Raw genomic sequence first — 21,326 nt, forward strand, 5'->3', positions numbered from 1 at the left:
AAGACAGATCATTGATTGGGTCTTTGGATTATTCACAATAGGAAACAAGGTGGTCAAACACCTGACTGTTATTATACTTCCGAATTTTGAAAAGGTATTCTGGGATATAAGTTTCCTTTAAATGTCCCCACAATTAAAGTTAGTAGAATATCCCTTTAATTAATTAAAATAAAAATAAAGACTCGTTAATTAAGAAGAATAATTAGTTTTTATTCGTCTCTTTCTTACTAACATTGTTACAATAGAAGATTATTTCCTTTTTTTATTTTTATGGGAAAGGATCAAAATAATCTCTTAAAACAATGATATATATTTATTTTTATAATTAATTTATTTATTTGTTTAATTTTACGGGGATGGAGGTGGAAAAATTAGTGGAAGGAAAAAGGGGGACTTTGTTTATTTACTTGTTTACATAATTATACTTATTTCCTCGTTCATAAACAACGTCAAACCGATCGAAATATTTTTGTTATTATTATTATGTTTTTTTTTTTAATTTTTGTTTCCCAAATTGGGTTAGATCCGCGTCCGCCATTTTTAAATTTATTAATTTTTTTTTCTTTTGTAAAACAGACGGACAGACAAAAATAGGCACGAGGAGAGATCCGAATAATGGTGGTTTATTTATTTATTTGTTGTTATCACAGTTAAGCCCGATATTTTCTCGTTTAATTTAATTTTAATTATTTAACATCATATTTATCAAGTCCATGTGTAAACTGTGAAGGCTTATTTCGTTTAATGTTGAAGAAGTCTTGGTTGTAATAGTTTTAAATCATAGGATAGTAGGATTTGGGCGTTTTAAACCATAGGATAGTAGGATTTGGGCGTTTTAAACCATAGGATAGTAGGATTTGGGCGTTTTAAACCATAGGATAGTAGGATTTGGTAGTTTTAATCCATAGTGTAGTAGGATTTGGAGGTTTCAAATCATATGATAGTAGTTTTAGGGCGTTTTAAAACGGAAAATAATAGGTTTTAGCAGTTTTATTTCAGGAGATAGTAGGTTTGGGAGTTTGAAGTTAGAAGGTTTTTCAAAAAAGATTTTAGTAGGTTTTTGGGAGTTTTAAATCGGAGAACAGTAGGTTTTCAAAGTTTTAAAATTAGAAAACGGAAAGTTTCTTCACATTTTAATCGAAATAAAACTGTAGTTTACATGTCTAGCTTGTCGGAGGCGCGAATCTTATGTTTTGTTGTAGTATGAAATCCGGAGTCTTTTGTTTTTACACCATTTCTCAAAGAAAATAATCTCTCGTAAATATTACATTTTCCTCAACCGCGTAGTCTTCGCTTTAAAAAGATAATCTTAAGTTCGTCTCTTATTTTTCGCGCGCTTTTCTCATTGAACACGTGCGCCTCTCGAGGACGTTACGTAAAACAAAGACTCTGTCGTCACATAATGACGTTACGCTCAGCACCATCACGAGCACCAATAACAGAAAAGGAATAATAGGACGAGGAACCAATCGCGAACTCGAACTCGAGCTGTCTCTCACTACATAAACGTAGTGTTTATAATTTTATTTTGTACGCAAAATCATAGAAAGAAAAATTTAGAAACAAATTAGTGATGATTAAAATCAATGTGAAATTTTTATGAATCGGGGATTTTTTTTTTGTTATAGAAAAATTTAACCACCATATTCTTTTAGCAATTAGAAGCAAAGAAAAATGAAAATAGATTCTTACCTTCTTTGGGAACAGATTCTACGTGAAAATTAGAATTTTGTTGTCTTCCATCAAAGACAAGCTCTTCGTTACTCATGGTATAGAGTCGGGATATGTTGGCGGTACATTTGAGCCTCATGTTACCATCGCGGAATTGTCTGTCCGTCGCCATGAATCTCAGCGTTACTGTTGAGGACTCCAAACCATCCGCGTATAGAGTCGTCGAGTACTCTTTCTCGTATTCGGGACCAGCCTGTTTTAACGTAGAGTTCATAAGTTTGGTTCAACCAGAAAAACCGGTGATATAACAGCTTTTTTCGGTACTTTCGTCTGACTCATATTTGCGACGTATATAAAGTAAATATAAAACCCACCTCGACATCGTTTATGAACCACTTGAGTGTTGCCGCTGGTTTTGATTTGACAGATGAACAATTGACGACTACTTGGTCCCCTATATGATACCTAGGTCGACCCCCAGTAATTTTGGGGCCTTCTGAAGGAACCACTAAAACAAAACGAAATAAGATTAGATACCTTCAAGCTCTACGGGGGCGCAAGGGGTGTAATGAAAGCCCAATATCATGGACTTACTTCGCGGCGTATTATGAGGATCGAAAGGATTTGGTTGGGGGGCAAGCTACCACGAACTATATCTCTAACATTTCTTAAGCGGCTTACACTCCGACCCCTACTTAGGGTGTACCTTTATATTATTAAGCCTGGAAGAATAGTGGGGGTCTTAGGGACAACCCCTTTCTAAATTAATGGGTAATTCTAACCCCTGATCGCGAAAAACAAGAATGTAAGGTAACAAGAGACTTTGAGAATGTCTGTTGAAGGGATAGTGCGTTTAATTTTGATTATCAGAAGGTTTTGATAGCTGAAAATGTTAAAATTTAATAGGTTATATAGTTGGGTTAATTGCTAGTATTTATCTATGTTTCAGAAAGTTGTTCATTTGTTTGAATATGAAAAGCAATTCGTTAATTTCCGAATTTTATTTGCAAAACGGAATTAAGGTGCATTAGAAGTGGTTTGGTGTTCGAGTTCTTCTCAAGGTTGGGTCCGCGAACCCCTAGCCATTAAGCTTGTAACGAACCGCAATATTTTAGCTTTAAGAGTAACCCTTAAATGAGCATTTATTTATTTTTTAAAAGTTGAAAGTATAAAGAAAATAAATTAAATATCTTCTAACCACGTGATTCAGTGAATACATGTTGAATTTAAGTGAAGTTAGCCCGTTTCTCTATAAGAATTAACATAGCTTTAGCAATTGGCACTTCACTAAAATGTGACATGACAACGTTAGATGCATATTCGCCGGGAATCTATTAATAGATACAATGAACCCTATTATTAATATTACCCTTGTAAACTAAGGTCCCTTGGCCCGGTTTTGGTTTCATTCATCGATTGCTCGCGAACAATATAGAGGAACGTGACGCGACGCCTAATTATAGTCTTGGAAGTTTTAATGACTCGAAGGCGGGAAGGCGGAGTAGCTCGTAAAATCGGCTAACTTCGCCCATCAACACGAATCCCCGTTAAAACTTGACGGCACATTGGGAATTATTACAGTACCTTATAGACCTTTTCGATCATACGCATGGACGAAAAAATACCCCGCCTTCTACAAGGGTATTGATTTAGTTTAGTTCGAATTGCCATTTATAAAGGATACGAAAACCCCTGTAGGAATTTTGTGCCGGTTCATTTATGAATACACCCTTTGTTCACCTTTTTCAGTAATTATTTTTTTCCGCTACCAGGAAATTATTACTTATTTTCGGCGAACTCCTAGCTGGCCTCTCTAATTTTTGTTAATTGTTAATCGTTATAAATTTTGTCACCATTTTGAAGCTAGCCCTTAACCCTTGGTCATTAAAGAATTTATATATATAAAAAAATAAATGGTGTTTCAAAAAGAGTGGTACAGTGTGATGCCATTTTACCCTAAGCAAATTATGATTAGAGTATTTAAATTTAATTAAGGGGTCAAATAAAATTCTAACTTAATTAAGGGAATTATAACTTTTTCAGGATGTACGTATAAGGGAAAAAATGTCATAAAACATTTTCGACTCAAAATCGCAAATATAACCCTTTTTTGGAAGATCTTATATTTTTAGTATTTTCTTGGTCGGCCACTAGAGGCGTTGTTGTTCATAGGCGTGGGAATTTTCATGGGTATCAAGCATCTGTTAAGGGTGTTAGATGCCTTTGAGTAATGGAAAAGGATAGGGTGTCAATCAAACGCGGTATTACCGTCAACACCTAGCCTTTTAGTCACCAGTCAGTAAAAATATAGGGACCAAGGCTTAACGGAATAAAGAAATGGAAGCTATAGACTAAGCAATGCGTGAACGTCAAAAATTTGTATCACGAAAAAAGAAAGAAAAAAATAGAGAGATTCAGAAATTGTTGCTTAACCAACCCTTCTTCGTAAGGTTTTTTTATTTTACTTTCAACTAATTTCTTAACCTTTCTATTGAAAAAGGGGTTTTGAACCTTTCATCTTCGTTTATTCCCAACCCATGAAATTTTTAGAAGTCATAAATATTAAACAGAAAATTTGGTTTGGAATTTTCCCGCCAAAAAGAAGTTTCTTTTTTGGCGGGAACTTGCCACAACGAGGAATTTTAGCTTTGAAATTTTAAAATGACGTTAAATGGGTTTATGTTTGACCCACATACTTTCCTTGTTCAATAATGTATCAGTCCAACGAATTTTCTTTTTACTTCTATATAAATTTTAACCGATTTTATGTAAATATAAAAATTTTGGGAAGCCAACTTACAGGGTGATCAAACTCATGCATTTTTCCATAACCCCTGTAGAAATGTTTAACCCGCATTACACTAATGTTATCAGAAAAGCTACCTAAAAGGAGTCATGCTTTTTCTACAGAAGGAAATTAAATAAATTTGATTTAAACTTAAATAATGTTTAAAATTAGGCTTAACATAATGTTTTTAAACACCTACGTGTATTTTAAAATCACCCCTAGTATATACTCTGTACAGAATCTTTGTAAAATTAAATTTATTAAGAAATTAATCGTTCGGTCTTACAATTTTGACACTTAACCTTTATCGAGGTGAAGGTAAACAATGAATTGGTAACGTAGGACCGAAACACCGTAAAATTATAAAAGAGGTAAACACTAAACATACCAAACCCTAAACAAAACGGTTGACGTTAAAATCGTCGCTGCGGGGGTTTTAAAATGTGTTAATTCGCGATAAAGTCTTGTTAATATTCGTACAAAAGATTCAATTATCCCATATAGCGTGTATTAATATACAATGAAAATTCATCATTGATATAAAAGTAGTTCTATACATATGGTAATTATTCTGAAGGAATTTTAAGGAAGTCAAAATTCCCTTACACGCTATTATTAAATTTCCTTATTGATTTTTGACAACTTTTCCTGTTTCCAATTCATTCTTAATTATCCTTAACTTATGACATAGATAAGCTAAGATCCGTGCTCAGACGCTAACCACACTATTTCAACTTTAATGTTACTAAATTCATGTTTAAAAGCTACAGAATTAATATACAGACAAACAGTCGGAATTGCATGGAGTCTTCCTTATTATAATCAGTTTAATAACTAAAAGCATAGACCTTTATTTTTCTTTAAAAATTTGGGTAAAATAGAGTGTGGTGTTAGACCACCTTGTTTTCTTGACGGTATGTGGACTACAAAGACATTAGATATGACTTCAAATAATACAGAATAAATTTGGTGGACTGTTAACACCGGATGTTATTTGTATAAAATTATTATTATCGAATATTCATGGAAGCTATGAAGGTATTCATGTCGATACAGGTCGGGGTGTGTCCTTACACGCGTATATTTTTTCCGCATCTATTTCCTGGAATAAGGCTTAAAGGAAAGAGGGTTTTAGGCTTAGGCCTTTCTGCGGCGCCTACGAATGTCATCCTTATTTGGGGGTCTTCAAGCAAATGGGTCCAGCAGGCTTGTTTGTTTTAGTAGTTATTGGTTCCTCCCATGGGATTAGAACTCCCACGCCCGAATTTTGCTAAAACCTTTAAGAGTTGTTGTAGGAAAAACCTGATAACTTTCTCACGCTTACTTTCAACCCTTTTTCGTACTCATAAGTAAATGTGATTCGCCCCTATAAGTTACTGAATGACATGTTAGTAATTAAAACTTACCATAAACTTCCATTTTCTTTTTAGCATTGACGGTACGGAAAGATGGTGCCTCGGCTGAAACTTCACAACGATAAATACCGGAGCTGTTTATGTCCACGTGTTGAAGATAAACAGAGGTTTTACCGGATTTCTTTAACTGTAAGTAAACAAAAAATATTTATTTATTTATTTTTAATTTTGATGTGTTACGCGCATCCACGTGTTGATTTGGTTTCCCGCCAAACAATAATTTGCGAGGGAATTCTGAAAATCTTTTATTAACTCTGGGGTCCATATTAACATTATAAATCACGTTTCCCGCCAAAATTTCACGCGGGAATGGAATATCTGTGCACGTTCTGGTTTGGTTTCCCGCCAATCAATAATTCGCACGCGAAATATTAAAGTTTAATAATAACTCAAGGGTGTTTGGCGCCACAAATATATTGGAAATATATTGATACATATTTACTCACATCAATATTTACTCCGGGAATGGGCATATATTGACCCGGGGGCCAGTCGTTGGGCACGTATCTGTAGAATTCGATATCGTTCTTGTACCATTTTATGGAATATAAGGTGTCATTCTCCATGTCGAAACTGCAAGTCAATTCGACTGATTCGCCTAAAACGGCCGGTGAGGGGACATCCATCAATATCATACGAACAGCCAACGCTTTTGATATAACTATATGGAAAGAGAAATTATACAAAAATATGGTTTAATACCTTGACCCCTGGTTGATAACCCCTTTCCTTTGACCCATCCACACTCAACTGTAATGTTTCAGTGCACCTCAAGGCTCTATTCCTTCTGGGATCCACTTGGGGGGCGTTCGGGCATACCCTTACTATTGTCAGAGGCAAATAGAAGTAACGGGAAAGTGAACTAATCACTGGGGAGGTTAATGAAAGCCTTTAAATTTTAATTAGTTCCTAGTATGGTTTTGATTTATTTTTTATTGAATATTACTTTTTCTTTTTTAATTTCTCTAAAGACGAAAATGGTTCGGCATTGACTTAGAGAAAACGTGGATCACGTGATTTTCGCCAAACCTCGCCTTACTGTTATTTCACTTTCGGGTTACTTCTATTTGCCTTTGCTATTACAGATGTCCTAGCTTAAGGCTTGAATGAGCCCGGGAAAATTCTTATCGATTTCGGCAGCTAGCAAGCCACTGGTAATTTAGGCCGACTCTTCAAAACCCAAACAATTCATTCGTGAAACTAAATAATAGAAAAGTTAAGCAACTTTTCCATCGTAATACGAATTTCAAATTGATAATATGAACGCATTTAACCATTCTAATAACTCAAATGACAAGAGAAACATTCAAGAGGCCATCTTTGAAAATGGCAACCTATAGTAGTTCCAATTTTCAATATACAGCACTGTCAAGTTGAAAATATTAACCTCTCTACTAACTCTCTCTAGTTGGGTAAGAGAAACACTAATCTGACCTCTTTCTCTTTTGTCTGTATACATTTTCTAACCATCGTGCATGGGCCTTTTGGAAATATCTCTTCACCTATATACAAGCTGATTAAATCTCAAACTCCCCACGACCGAATTAATTCGGAATTTCTATGGTTTTATTTTTCGATTGCTCTAAGGATTGAATAACCCGCCAAGTTGGATGGAGCACCCCAAAATTCCCTTGGTTTATCCCGTTAATTTAGGATGAATTTACAATAAATTTTCGAGATTGAAGATTAAGTTTAACTTTAAACATAAATTGGAAAGTTGTTCATATTCAACCGAATTCAATGAAGAATTTTTCAGTAAGGATCAGTTGATTATGGTTTTAATTAAAGCAATATTTTCATAGGGTTTTTACGGTTGTAAGTCTGCCATAAATAATAGGATCAGTTGAGGGGAAAATGTCACCAGATCATGCGGTCTACAACATTTAGTTGCTAGGATATGGGAAAACCTATGCGATTCTCATAAACTCGTTACTTTCGGAGAGACTAGTTTACCTTCATTTTGGTTTAGATTTGATTGGTTTAAAGTAACCCAATTTCTTCATTTGACCCTTAACATTTTCCAATGACCCCTTTATACAATAAAACTGAATTGTCATCAAAATCAAATCACAAAGCTTATATTTAAATATTGAAAGAAAGATTCGTTCGTAATATTTGCCTTAAATTTGATATTCGTAAACCTCGGTAAAGATAATGAAAGGTCAGTATCGAAATTGACCACAGAGTTTTCATTTGTTCTTTATACTCGGATTATAATAAATATATATTTGAATTTTATTTAATGGCAGAGTAAGTTTTTATGAAAACAAATGGTAGGTTGGTTTCCAAATCAAGTCATTAACTACTTAATGGTTACTGCCATATTTTAACTATATTTTATATTAGTTTATATTTGACCTTTAGATATGTACATTATGTAATCGCAAATTCATTCGTAAATACAATTTTTTTCTATATTTCAAGTATTTATAGATTTTTTTATGACGCTAATACCTGGTTTGTACCGAAACCTCTTTTTTTTGAGAAATATAGTTTTTTAAAATTATAGGTATTATATAATATAGAGATATACGTTAAAATATAGCGAAGTTAACGCTTGACATGCTTTGTAATCACGAACAACTCTGTTCAACGTAAGGATAAAATGAAAAATGCATGTTTGCGCAACGTAACATGTTTTCAAATTTGAACTTACTCTTCCAAATACCCAAATAGTTATTTTATCGACCGGTATTCTGTTTCATATTATTTCTCTTAAGCGATAAAGCCATTTTCAACTATACACCAACGGGCCATTTATGTCAAATATTATGTAAACAACGTGTTTTATGAAAGTCACTCACACAGTAACTTATCTATTAAGGGGTAGTAAATTTCTCTTATATTGTAGAGGTTTCCCCTCCCCCATCCCCCTGAACTGATGATTCATAGTTTTGCTTCTGAAATATCATCCAATTATTATTCTTGCACTCCAAGACAATATATTTGTAGTGGGAAACCTCTAGATAGCACGAAATCCACTGTAGACGGTAGAAAACTACTAAAGTGTTTGCAGAACCAATTGTAGAAAACGCACTACATTTTTGGCAGAAAACCCGCTACATTGTTTGTAGAAAACCGCTACATTGTTTGTAGAAAACCCGCTACATTGTTTGTAGAAAACCGCTACATTGTTTGTAGAAAACCGGTACATTGTTTGTAGAAAACCCGCTACATTGTTTGTAGAAAACCGGTACATTGTTTGTAGAAAACCCGCTACATTGTTTGTAGAAAACCCGCTACATTGTTTGTAGAAAACCCGCTACATTGTTTGTAGAAAACCCGCTACATTGTTTGTAGAAAACCCGCTACATTGTTTGTAGAAAACCCGCTACATTGTTTGTAGAAAACCCGCTACATTGTTTGTAGAAAACCCGCTACATTGTTTGTAGAAAACCCGCTACATTGTTTGCAGAAAACCCACTACATTGTTTGTAGAAAACCCGCTAATTGTTTGTAGAAAACCCACAAATTTTTTTGTAGAAAACCCACTACATTGTTTGTAGAAAATCCACTACATTAATTGAAAATCCACTACATTAATTGTAGAAAACCCACTACATTAATTGTAGAAAACCCACTACATTAATTGTAGAAAACCCACTACATTAATTGTAGAAAACCCACTACATTAATTGTAGAAAACCCACTACATTAATTGTAGAAAACCCACTACATTAATTGTAGAAAACCCACTACATTAATTGTAGAAAACCCACTACATTAATTGTAGAAAACCCACTACATTAATTGTAGAAAACCCACTACATTAATTGTAGAAAACCCACTACATTAATTGTAGAAAACCCACTACATTGTGTGTATAAATCCACTTCATTGTTTGTAGAAAACCCACTACATTGTGTGTATAAATCCACTTCATTGTTTGTAGAAAACCCACTACATTGTGTGTATAAATCCACTTCATTGTTTGTAGGAAACCCACTACATTGTAGAAAAGACACTACATTAATTGTAGAAAATCCACTAAATCTTTTGTAGAAAATCCACTAAATCTTTTGTAGAAACCCCACTACATTGTTTGTGGAAAACCCACTACATTGTTTGTGGAAAACCCACTACATTGTTTGTGGAAAACCCACTACATTGTTTGTGGAAAACCCACTACATTGTTTGTGGAAAACCCACTACATTGTTTGTAGAAAACCCACTACAGCGTAGTGTGACAATCCTTCCCTTGAACAAAATATCTACTCTGCACAATTTATAAAAATAAATTTCCAACTTACCTTCGAAAATGAGCAAAAAGAAAATATTTTCCACGACGATTGAGGATTCCCTGGCGCAGGATGAAATTCCCCTTCTGTTTAACGCAGTTGGCGATAGTCTGCTCACGAGCCCAGATATGGGCCGCGACATTATATGTCCACGCGCTCGCCAAGAACAACCACCTTCACCACCACCGCCGCACCACCCTTATTTCGTTCTCAAAACTCTTCCAACAAATTCGATAACGAAATCCTTTGGGAAAATCTTCGGTCCTGAAGCTCTTGGTGAACGCCAAATCCGGTCTCTCTGACTTTTCCCCTTATTTTACATCTGCGATTAAACGTAAAATTAACGCTTCATTAATTAAGTATCAGATAAATAATTAAGGTTGTAAATTAGGCTTATTTTAAATTTCCTTATCAATTTTAATTTGATTCATCCGTGTGTTTAACAAGGGTTAAATTTATTTTTAGTAGACATCCGTAACTTGTAGTAAAATATACAGGATTTTCTGAAAAGTCTGTCCCAAAAATTAAGGGGGATGTTCTTTGGGCGATCTTGAGTCAAAAATGTTCAATGACGTTTTGCACCTTAAAGGTTGGGGTATTTTTCGGATGACCCCTTAAATTTAATTAAGAAACTTGAAAGGCAAATCTAATTTATTTAAGGGGTCATCCCTAAAACACTAACTTTCTATTACTTCCATATACCTTTGCAGAACGAAATCGTTTTAGCCTGAGTATATAGGCATACGTACTTGTACGGAGGTCGATATTTTCTACAATAACAATCAGCATTAGGAATGTAACTTAAGCCTTGGCCCTATAATAAGTATGTTTATTCTTCCACCCCACCACCACACTCGCGCACTATGCCAACATACACACTTCATTAAAGAGACGTAACTTCCCTGAGCTTGGTTTAAGTCGACGAGTCCCCTCTTCAATTTATTAACATAGGGGTGAGAGAAAAGATAGAGAACACGTACAAAGGGTTCAGGAAAACGGCTTAATTTCTAAAACGAAACAATAAATCGTTGTCTTCAAGTCCTTCTAGGTTAACTCGTGTATATACTTTAAAGTAAAAATGAAAGGAGAATTTTTAAAATATTTTTAAGGGTTGCTTAATATATATATAGAGTCCCCTTGCATTTTTACTTTAATTCCGTTGCCATAGTACTGCATGCAGTAAATGTAGGGGTCTCTTATGGAGCGCTTTCTAGAGAGAATATTGGGCCTTGGTCATACGTATTCCGCTGCAGGATCGCGTGATCTCCTTTCGCTATACATCATTCATTAAATATATATATATATGTTCTACATTCATCATTTATTGTGTAACGGGACTTGCTTTTCGTTACTTGCAATTTTCTATAACTAATTTAGATAATGAAATGGTCCCCTTGGACAAAAATATGAAAAACGCTTAGTTGGATTGCTTTCAAGCATTTCAGGGTTCACCTCCCATATTTTGGGACTGAACAACTCAATCTAGTTTCGTTAGAGATTCAGGGAAATCCTTTAATTCTTCGGGTTACAATAATCGGGGCTCGAGATATTAGCAATTAGGAACAAAATTAGCCACCTCTCACATTATTTTTTTGATATCTCCATTTCAGGACGTCTGAACTCTGTTTTTATTAAAGATCCAGGTATATCCCTTGAGTATTATATAGCCCTACTTATTATCTTCCCAATGATACCATATACTTGGGATTACAACAAGCAGGGCTCGAGAAAATACGCAATGTCCTCAAAACTTATTACTCTTCATAAGATAAACATGTGGTCTTATTTACATGTAGTTACACTTTGAGTTACAACTTTGATTTTATAAAAGATACAGTTAAATCCTATGAGAATGTTATAGCCCTATTTCTGCTCTCTCTAACGATACCTAACACTTGAGGTTCAACCAATCAGGACTCGAGAAATAATCTAATTAACAAAATAAGAAGTTAAAAGGGAATTTCAATCCATCGAGTATAACTAAACGACTCTGCAGTCCTTTGTAAATATAATCAAAACAATTAAAGTTACTATCTGGAATGGAATTTGCAAAGTAAATAAACACTTCCAACTCGTATTATATAAGGTTGAATTAAGGCCAATTTAATCGGGGCTAAAACCGTACCGTACCTTATACGGCTTAATGAGTCCACTATCCCAGACCGAAAAGAAAGTTCTCGTACGTGATTTCCATTCTAAATGATAGGTATTCGAGGTTAGAATTTAATGAAGATTGCGGTTGATACGGACTTAAATTAAGTGTATAAGTATACGATAAAAATGAGGGCGGAAGTAATATATCTATATACGCTTTATTAATACGGCGTTGTAGTTAAAAACGTTTTTCTCACGCCCCCTCCCTTAAAACGAGCTGCGGCGATAATTGTAACCCAAACAAAAGAATTTTTATTATTCGCAACGTCGTCTCCGTGTGACTGACTTGACTGACTGACTATAAAAAACCCGCGAGGTTACATTTAGAATACGGTCTTAATGAGTGCTGCGACGAAATCAAGTTGATTAAAACATACTTTAAAAACCTCGCGTACAATTCAAAGAAAAATGTTCTATAACTTTGGTAATGCGCTTTCATTATTCATAAGATATGTTCCATAAGTTTGTCACTGGTTACAAACCGGAGCTTGTCATGAAGTAAGTGAGGTAGGTCATAGATTCGAGGTAAAGCGACGCGTAGTGAGGCGCTGTCAAAGGCTTAGTACAGACTAAATAGGACTAGATGAACTGCAAAATTAACCGTTCTCTAGCATTACGAAATAGAGGTAGTGTCATGCGTATGGTACATATCTTATGCTATCATCAAATGCAATAGAAATAATGTTCACATATAGTTGCACTGGGGTAGTAGGAAGCCTTCCTTATAGTGTCTAGTATGTTTACAACGTTCTCTCTCCAAGTCTTGATCTCTTACTCTCTAGCTTTTTAGGTCAACCAATCAGCGCTCCATTTTATTTAATATTACCATAACTGACGGGTAATTAATTTGAGGTATTGATCCGGGAGTGTGTGTTAGAAAATAATTATATTTTTGTATCTTGGAAATTTTTATAGTGTTAGATTTTGTGGTTAAAACCTACCTGGCTGGAAAATATAATTCAGTTTACTGGTATTAATACGCCAGTATTACCTTAGCCTTGTACTACTCTTTTTTTCTGAATAATTAGTAGAATTTAATCCATAATAATAGGCAAAAATCACTTGTTCTTGGTAATAACTTTCACACCAACAAACCCCGGGCACCCGAAGAAATTCTTTAGGGTTTAAAAAACACTCGCAAGTTAAACGGTACAAGTATAGTAGTAAAATTCTCAGAGTGGTCGGTGGGACCGTGTCGCCTGACGACTGGGGGTTATTAATCAAAACTGCAAGGGGGAAAAAAGAGGGGGAATACCCCCACGGGTTCTAGCTAAACACGCGATTATCTGGGAGACGCGTCCTCGATATAGACCTACACTATATAACCTTGTCCCTTTTATACACAGACCGAGCCTGAGGTCCATTTTACACTAAAAGGCGAAAAAGTGAACTTTTTTTTGGGAATTTTTACCACGTTATCTATATATATATATACGGTTTAATTACTAGATAAATTGTGTTTTTTTTTTCTTTCATTTTTGCATTAGCCAAATAAGCTAAATTTCAATTTATATTAAGGCTAGAAAAAAAATTATAAATTATCGTAGATCCTCTTAATTAAACCTAAAATTAATTAAATAATTAAGGTTAGTTGTACGTGTTTAATTACTTATTCAAATTACGTGTAGTTAGTTAAGGAAAGATAAACTTTACAAAAAAAAATTATAAAAAAAATTCTCTCACGCCTGGTGGGGTGCTGCTTCGTGAACATAAGTGTATTGCGTGTTAAACATTTTTACAGGGGCTATGGAAAATTACATAGACTTGTTTTCCCTGTAAGCTGGCTTTTCCTAATACTTTATTTTACAAAAAAAATATATGTGAAATATTAGTGAAATACATTTCAATACATTTCGATGTAATTTTATTAATGTAAATCTATTGAAAAAAGGGTTTATCTGAGCATTTAATTCTCTCTTCAAATAGTAATTTCTGAAAATTAATTTTGACCTTGCCTTGAAGATCATAATCTCTTTGCTCGTGGCACGGTTTCTTTAGCGTCCATTTTTTTACCCTCTCCAATCTCATATGAAGAAAGGTTTGCTATCAGATCTACGATTTCGTTTATATAACAAATCCTACACTCTGTAGGAAATCGATAGAGCTCTGTTCCACTTTTCCGTTACGTGTGGCGCTCGTAAATTTTCCATATGTAATTAGTACGAACTTCAATTAATAACCCCTCCCCCTTCGCCCCTTCCCGTATCCCGAAATAATGCGCCTGGAAACGTGGTGGAGAACCAAGGGAGAAGGAGAAAGGGTCAATGAGGGGTCCCGCAACGTAACAAGGTGAAAGATGAAAGCTTGTTATACTATAAGTATTCAACTGTAATTTGCGAGATTTAGAACCGGTATAGGCGTTAGACCAAGTATATTAATACTTGTCCAAAGCCGCTAATTATATAAACGAATATGGTATATGCGTAATGACTTTTCTCCAGTATGTGTTGATTGGTAATAAATTTATGCCTAACGATTCATTCGTAATAACAAGAATGGTGATTTAAATATACCTCCTCCCGTTTATAGTATACGTGACGTGTCGTCTGCTCTCTTATCTTGGCTTTATTCCAATTTTGCGCCGCCTTAAGCCTTTGCGAAACGTGCACGTGATTTTTATTTATTTTTTTGATCAATTAAACTTTCATCGCAGCTTGGAGAAGGAAAGTTTGATTCTTGAGTGAACTTATTGATGCCTCATTTGATCCGGGAATGCGTTAGAAAATAATTATATGTTTGGTTCATGCAAATTATTATCATACATTAGATTTCGTAGTAGTGCAAATCTGAATGGTCGGTTTTTTTACCATTCATACGTAAGTTTTAGCAACACCAGTATGACGGTATTACTTTTTGTTAGCTAAGAGACAATGATTGCGAATCACAAATTCTTCTTTTCCGTACTATCACCTTTCGCTTTAAATCTATTTTCTCCTAAACTACTTTCTATTGATTAATTTAAAAGTCGCGGCGCACATTTGTTTAGATACGAATAAATCGAATTAAGCCTCGGTTCGAGTTAGAAAAATCTTTAAATTCCCGAACAACTGCGGTGGTATAAGATCAATGTAAATCATTAATAAGAACCAAAGTAAAAAGGGGTTACGGTTAGAAAAGAGAAATAGGACTCCTCTAGCTAGTTATACTTGGGAGCCATTTATTATTTCTGTGTTCGGTCGGGTTGCTAGAAACTTACTCTGAGTGCGGTTGCGTGTTATTCCGAAAACGTCCGGCTCTCTTCCTTCTTTCTTTTTTACCCTTTTTTCTCTTTTTTTTTCGGGGGAAAGGACCACTATACAATTCCCTGTATAAGATAAAGAAGAAAAGCTTGGTTGAAGGAAGAAAAAATAGGCTATATACGACCTCTGAATGGTCTAAATTACCCATGGAATGTGGTCTAATTTCTACGGATTCCAGGAAGCAATCTAACCTTGTAAAACCTTACCACCGGTACATTGTTTCGCCCCGGGCTAGATTCTATTTCTAATTGTCGCCAGCTAGCTCTAGTACTGAATGTACTCCTAAAGACTATTGGCTATTTCGCTGTATACAGTGTGTATACCACACCAGATACCAAATTAGAGCAATATCGATTTGATTTAGCCGTGGTATAAGTTCATAAGATATGTTTGGTCATAAGTTTGTTACTGGTTACAAACTGGAGCTTGTAATTTTGAAGTGACGTAGGTCATAGATTCGAGGTAAAGCGACGCCTGGTGAGGCACTTTCAAAGGCTTAGTACAGTCTAAATAGGTCTTTGACTAGCTCGATCTGTAAGTCTCTTGCATTACGAAAATATCTTGTAAACTTTAGGCCATGGTTATAGCGAGTTTGTTGGTAAAGGACCACATGTGGATGGCGTGGTTATAAGTGGTATAGTTTTCTGGTTAGAATACCAGTATGGGGTCTCCTATTTTAAATAGTGTTAATTAGTAAAGGACCCCTTGTGGCGTTTGTGGTTATAATGGATGTATAGTTATAAGAAGGATATTATGGGTAAGATGACCGATATGGGGTCCCCCCCTTTATTGTTTGTTAAAGGACCACATGTGGTGGACGTGTATATAAGGGATAGATAGTTTATAATGTACTTTGGGGACCTGTTTTACCAATACAGGATCCCTGTTGTTAATTATTATTTGTATTGGCCCACATGTGGATAGTGGCCTACCGTTTTTACACTCTGTATGTGGGTTAAAGCTCTTGTACCACCTCAAAACAAAAGGGGAGCATCGGATAAAAATGTACGTTGAAGATAAGATACCATATTCGAGTCTTTCGTGTTAATACGGTCAAGGCGTAAGGAAATCGCGGTTCATTTTTGAATTTGAAGACAAATTTCATTACTTCATTTAACTCGAACACAATACGCTATAACTCATTTACTCCTCTATTGTTCTCAACGATCCCCATTGAGCTAGTAACTAGCAGCATTCTATCTTAAGCCTTGGTCGAGGCTAACTAAGCCTTGGTTTATTATAGTACCGTATTAATGACAACTCAAACCCCCTTATTCTCTATTACTCATTTTGCTTTTTTTGATAATAATACACTCACTCTAGCAACCTCTTCCTTCTATGAACGATATTAATCTAGAGGCTATTCTTTACTCCGGGTCAAAGGTCAACATTGTGACACCAATACAAAGATAGAGAGACGTGGCCTTCTTAGAAGTTTTAACCCATTGATTTTTTTCTTTTTACTTTTTTCCTATACTGGAAAGGAATACCTTTAACAAACAGAATTGACATTTTTCCTATTTATTATTTACTGAGTTGTATTTAATATCTTCAGGCTTAGATTTCTATAAAAATTGCATTATTTACGTTGAATATTTGTTCTTTCCTAGGCTGTAATTCGATTTGTTTGTACATCCATATATATATATTTCTTTCTCTTATTTATTTATTTATTTGATGATACATACGTTACTTGTCAACAAAACTGGGCAAGCATAGGGTTTCGTTTAGTTTCGTATATAATGACTTCTGATATCAGATCTTTATTATAAATAGCCCCAGGAACAAAAAAAGAAGAGAGAATTTACTGGAATAATTCCTGAACGTTGCTCATTTAATCCTACGTAGAAATTTACTACTGTTTTTGCCTTTTAAAGGTAATTAATTTTTAGCTCGGGTTCATTTGAAAGTTTGAAATATCAATTTTACACAAACAATGTAGTACTATATTTATACGAAGTTGTTTTAAAACTTTAATTTTTTAAAATAATTCCACTCGTTAATTTTGCCAATATATAAATACAACCATAAATTATTTTTGCAAATTTAAGTTTTGAAGTGAATTCAACAAAAGTTTAAAGTTTCGCAATCCAATGCAATGCATGCTGGGTCGTCAGGTTCATCATCTATACAACCGCACGCCGCAGACTGTTTTGTGTCTGACAATACTAACTTATACTTTTAAATTTAAATTTTCTAACGCGTCTGTCTACCTTTTAATAGAGAATTATTCCCAGAGGAGTGTATATAAATTTATTTTACAAATAGGGATTTCCCTGTAGAGTTATCCGAAAAAATACAGATCGAGTAGATTTTTAATAGAAAAGTCTCCACTCCCGCTATAATTCTCTTTGTTATCTAATACCTCCGACTGAGAATCGCGCCTCTATGTCTCTCTGAACCAAATTTATCTTCTTATTAAAACGCAGAAATAGAATACGTGTACGTTTCGGTACGCCCTGTTCAAGGTATATTAAGGTGCAAAAAGGTAGTAAGGTCCCCGATCGCCTAATCTTCAAACAGGGAAGACGGTTTCATTTCAGATGGAGTTACTTACATTTGACTCTCGGTTACTTGTCACGCGGTATTGCGATGCATAGGAGACCACTAAGTTACCTATTGCATTTTAGCAGCGGTGAGAGTATTACTATACAGGGTGGAAAAGATCGGATAAACCGATAGTATTATGCGTGCAGGTATAAAATAAATGGTAAACTAATTGAAAGGAAAAGTCAGCTCGCTGATAAGCTACCCGGCGTCTATGTAGACACTTGCACTCACTCGTAATGTGCATGCTTTGGTTTTCTTAGAAACTAATATTTTGTTGCAACTTTCAAATTAAATAAAATTACTTTTAATTAGGGGTTAATCATTAAGTGTAAGTGGTTTAGAATAGGACGTTCTTAACGGGATTAAAGGTTAGGGGTTTGCTACCTTCTCAACTTTGAGAAGAACTTAACAACAAACAACTTTTAATTACCTAGTTTTACTGATGTAATCTGTGCAGTTGGACAGATAAAATTAGGAAATTAACTAAATGCTAAACGTAAAAAACTAACAATTAGGTCTTCAGTTTAGTTTATCTTCCCTCGACATGCAGTAAGGCTATTTTCGACAAAATAGGGTATGGTCTGATCCCTTCCACACTGTCGAACTAGTCGAGAGAGAGAGAATTTGAGAGAACTGACGATTGGAGGCAGAGATGCTTTTAGTCGGACGCCGTAAATATCTCGTGGCCAAAACCATTACTGACGTCTCTAGGGATGTCTACCTAGAGGGGAGCGACCGACCACAAATATTCATCCTAGCCTAGTTCCTTTGGCCAAGGCTTAGCCTAGCTACAAATTTGGATTCTATACCATCCTGGAAAACGGAGGCACACAGACACTCACTTCTGCGTCTTAAGTAAAGTAAATCTCCCCTAAGTTTCTACCTTCGTACGACTAAAAGCGTAAGATGCTAAAAGGGATTGTCTTCTTTCTACTTTGTAAGCTTGGTGCGGACTTAGTATTTTATAAACCCTATAGGGGATCCGAAAACTGGGAGATTTCTTATAATAATATCGGTATGATATGAACGAGCGAGAGGTTTAGATTAGTGCTCTTTTAGAGTATATCAAGGTCATTAATTTTAAATTTAATTTTTTAAATCACTTTTGGGGACGTTAAAAATTAGGATCTGTTATGTTTTTCTGGAATGATCCTGTTTAAAGATCTGAGCTCGCGTCTCAGAAACGTCTTCTTTAGATTACAAAGTCCGTGGTTAAAGTTATTATTTCTAAGATGGTATGGGAAGATTTTAAACTTAGACCTCAATTAAGTTACTTATGTAGATATACCTATATTTCTCCCTGGTGTCTTGGTCTCTTCCTCGCGTTATAAACACCGGAAAAGTGGGTCCTTCTCCTTGGGGTCCTTCCAATATTGCCACCACCCCCGCCCTCTTTGGGTGTTTGTTCCCTCTCATCCCTGCATGGTCCGGATGGACCTAATTTAGGCGATAGGGACAATTTACGTTTCTAGGAATTGATCCGTTTTGACCCTTTTCCGAGAGGCGCTCAGCCAAAAATATATTCCAAATAGAACACCTTTATCTTATTACGAGCATGATTTTTCTCTACTTTTCGAGTCGCTTTGATATGATTGAATATCTTGTATTTATATCATTAAAAATCAACTATAGATCGATTTGTTTGGAAATAATCGTCTAGACATGGAATTTAGATAATGAGAAAAATGGGTGACAATAGGTTTAATTAATTGAATTTATCTTGTTAGCTTTTGTGGAAAAGTATGCTCTAATAGTTCATGACCTTTCAACTACTAATAAATGTAAAACACCCAAAAGGGTCAAGCTAGAATTTACTATTTTTTTTTATTCTGATCAGCATTATCCAATATTTCGTGACCTTTCAATGACCTACAAATAAATGCTTGTAAGATGTAAGGCACAATTAAGTTTGCTAGAATCTATATTAGTTTTTATTCTAAAGAACTTAACGAACTATGTTTCTATATTAATGAAGATATTACTAATTAAGATTGAATTTTCAGGTGCCTACACTTATGAGTTATTCAATAGAATTTTATACTCCAACGCAATATTGGCACGTAGTTTTTTTTATTTATTTTCAATATGCATCTTCAAATATCAAAGCAAATTCTAAAAAGGAACCTTTCCTTTTAAAGGAATGATGTAATCTCAGGCGGGCCATGAAAAAAATCTACGTTATAGTAAAATCCACTCTTAGAAATTCGAAATTTCTTTACTGGAAAACATCTTAAACTAATCCCCTTTTGAAGATTGTGAACTTTTATTATCATGCACTATATCGAATTTTTTTTATCCAGAAAAATAACATTTTGATTTTAAAATAGAATAATATTCCGAAATACGTTTTTTTTTTCATCTTTATATTCCTTACATCGATAACATGTAGATAGATATTATGTAGAAGAAAAAAAATTGGATATATCACTTTTCTTGAATACAATTTCCCAGGGCCCCAAAATGTAATAAACGTTGCGCTTCACTTTCTATTCTTCTTTTTTTTCTTTCCCCCTCGTGATCTAGTATCTATGGTCAGAACTACTTTCCTCTCTCTGGCAAAAATTTGCTTCTTTCCTTGGAGCCAAATAGTTATTGAGAGAGAGAAGCCTAGATTTAGATAGCGAGGCCCAATAGATGGCGCTGTTATATGTATATTTATACGGCCAAGGCCCGAATTCCTCGTTTTTATATCACTTTTGTAGGAATGCCTGAATAAAGAAACCTGTAAGTTCTTACATAAACTTTGGGCGATGGTGTGGACCGAAAATACTGGATCTTATGAGAGTATGAGTTAGTTTAGTTACGATGGATGTACGTGAAGTTGTTAAGCCTTGGTTTTTTTGGAATTAACGATTTGTTCTTTAACTAGTTAAGTGCAAGGGATGTAAAAATGTGCAAGCCGTAGTTCTGTTTTTTTTGTTTTTGTTTAACTGCTCTTGGATTACTAGGAACTGTTTTTCAATGTGAGCTGATGTAAGGGGAAGGACCTACGAAACTTGACGTCAGCATTGTTACTAGCAATAACTAATAGAGTGGTACTGGGAGGGGAGGAGTTATGGGTACGTGACGTCCATTTTGGTAGTCTAAATTGTATGCCCTGAGCTGACGACTTTCAATATGGTCGCCAAAATCGAGGTAAGAGATAGGAGGGTGGGTTCTTGGTAGCAGTCTAAATTGAACTGTTAAATCTTATGATAGCCAAAAGTGCGACAGTATCTTGACCCCTAGTATTGTACTTGCTGATTCTCCGAGTAAATATTAACTATAGCCT

At 34.9% G+C, this 21,326-nt stretch overlaps 1 protein-coding gene across 3 annotated transcripts in view; it reads right to left on the minus strand.

Annotated features, from left to right (window-relative positions):
* Positions 1-220: 220 nt before the first annotated feature.
* Positions 221-21,326, minus strand: part of LOC149704930 (uncharacterized) — a 35,731-nt gene continuing 14,625 nt past the window's right edge. For 2 of the 3 annotated variants that reach the window (XM_089865062.1, XM_089865064.1), the window contains exons 2-7: positions 10,125-10,434; positions 6,321-6,535; positions 5,866-6,001; positions 2,046-2,179; positions 1,693-1,924; positions 221-1,498 (exon numbers count right to left, since the gene is read on the minus strand). In XM_089865062.1, coding sequence (XP_089721188.1) covers positions 1,323-1,498; positions 1,693-1,924; positions 2,046-2,179; positions 5,866-6,001; positions 6,321-6,535; positions 10,125-10,254 — 1,023 coding nt within the window. In that variant the 5' untranslated portion in view covers positions 10,255-10,434 and the 3' untranslated portion in view covers positions 221-1,322. Of the gene's footprint in view, positions 1,499-1,692; positions 1,925-2,045; positions 2,180-5,865; positions 6,002-6,320; positions 6,536-10,124; positions 10,435-15,462; positions 15,580-21,326 lie in introns of those variants that run through there. The other variant, XM_089865063.1, reaches the window with a different exon arrangement.

This window comes from Phalangium opilio, unplaced genomic scaffold (genome assembly GCF_054372755.1).
Source record: "Phalangium opilio isolate 3A_F unplaced genomic scaffold, DU_Popi_V2 ptg000014l_1, whole genome shotgun sequence".
NCBI classification, from domain to species: Eukaryota; Metazoa; Arthropoda; class Arachnida; order Opiliones; family Phalangiidae; genus Phalangium; species Phalangium opilio.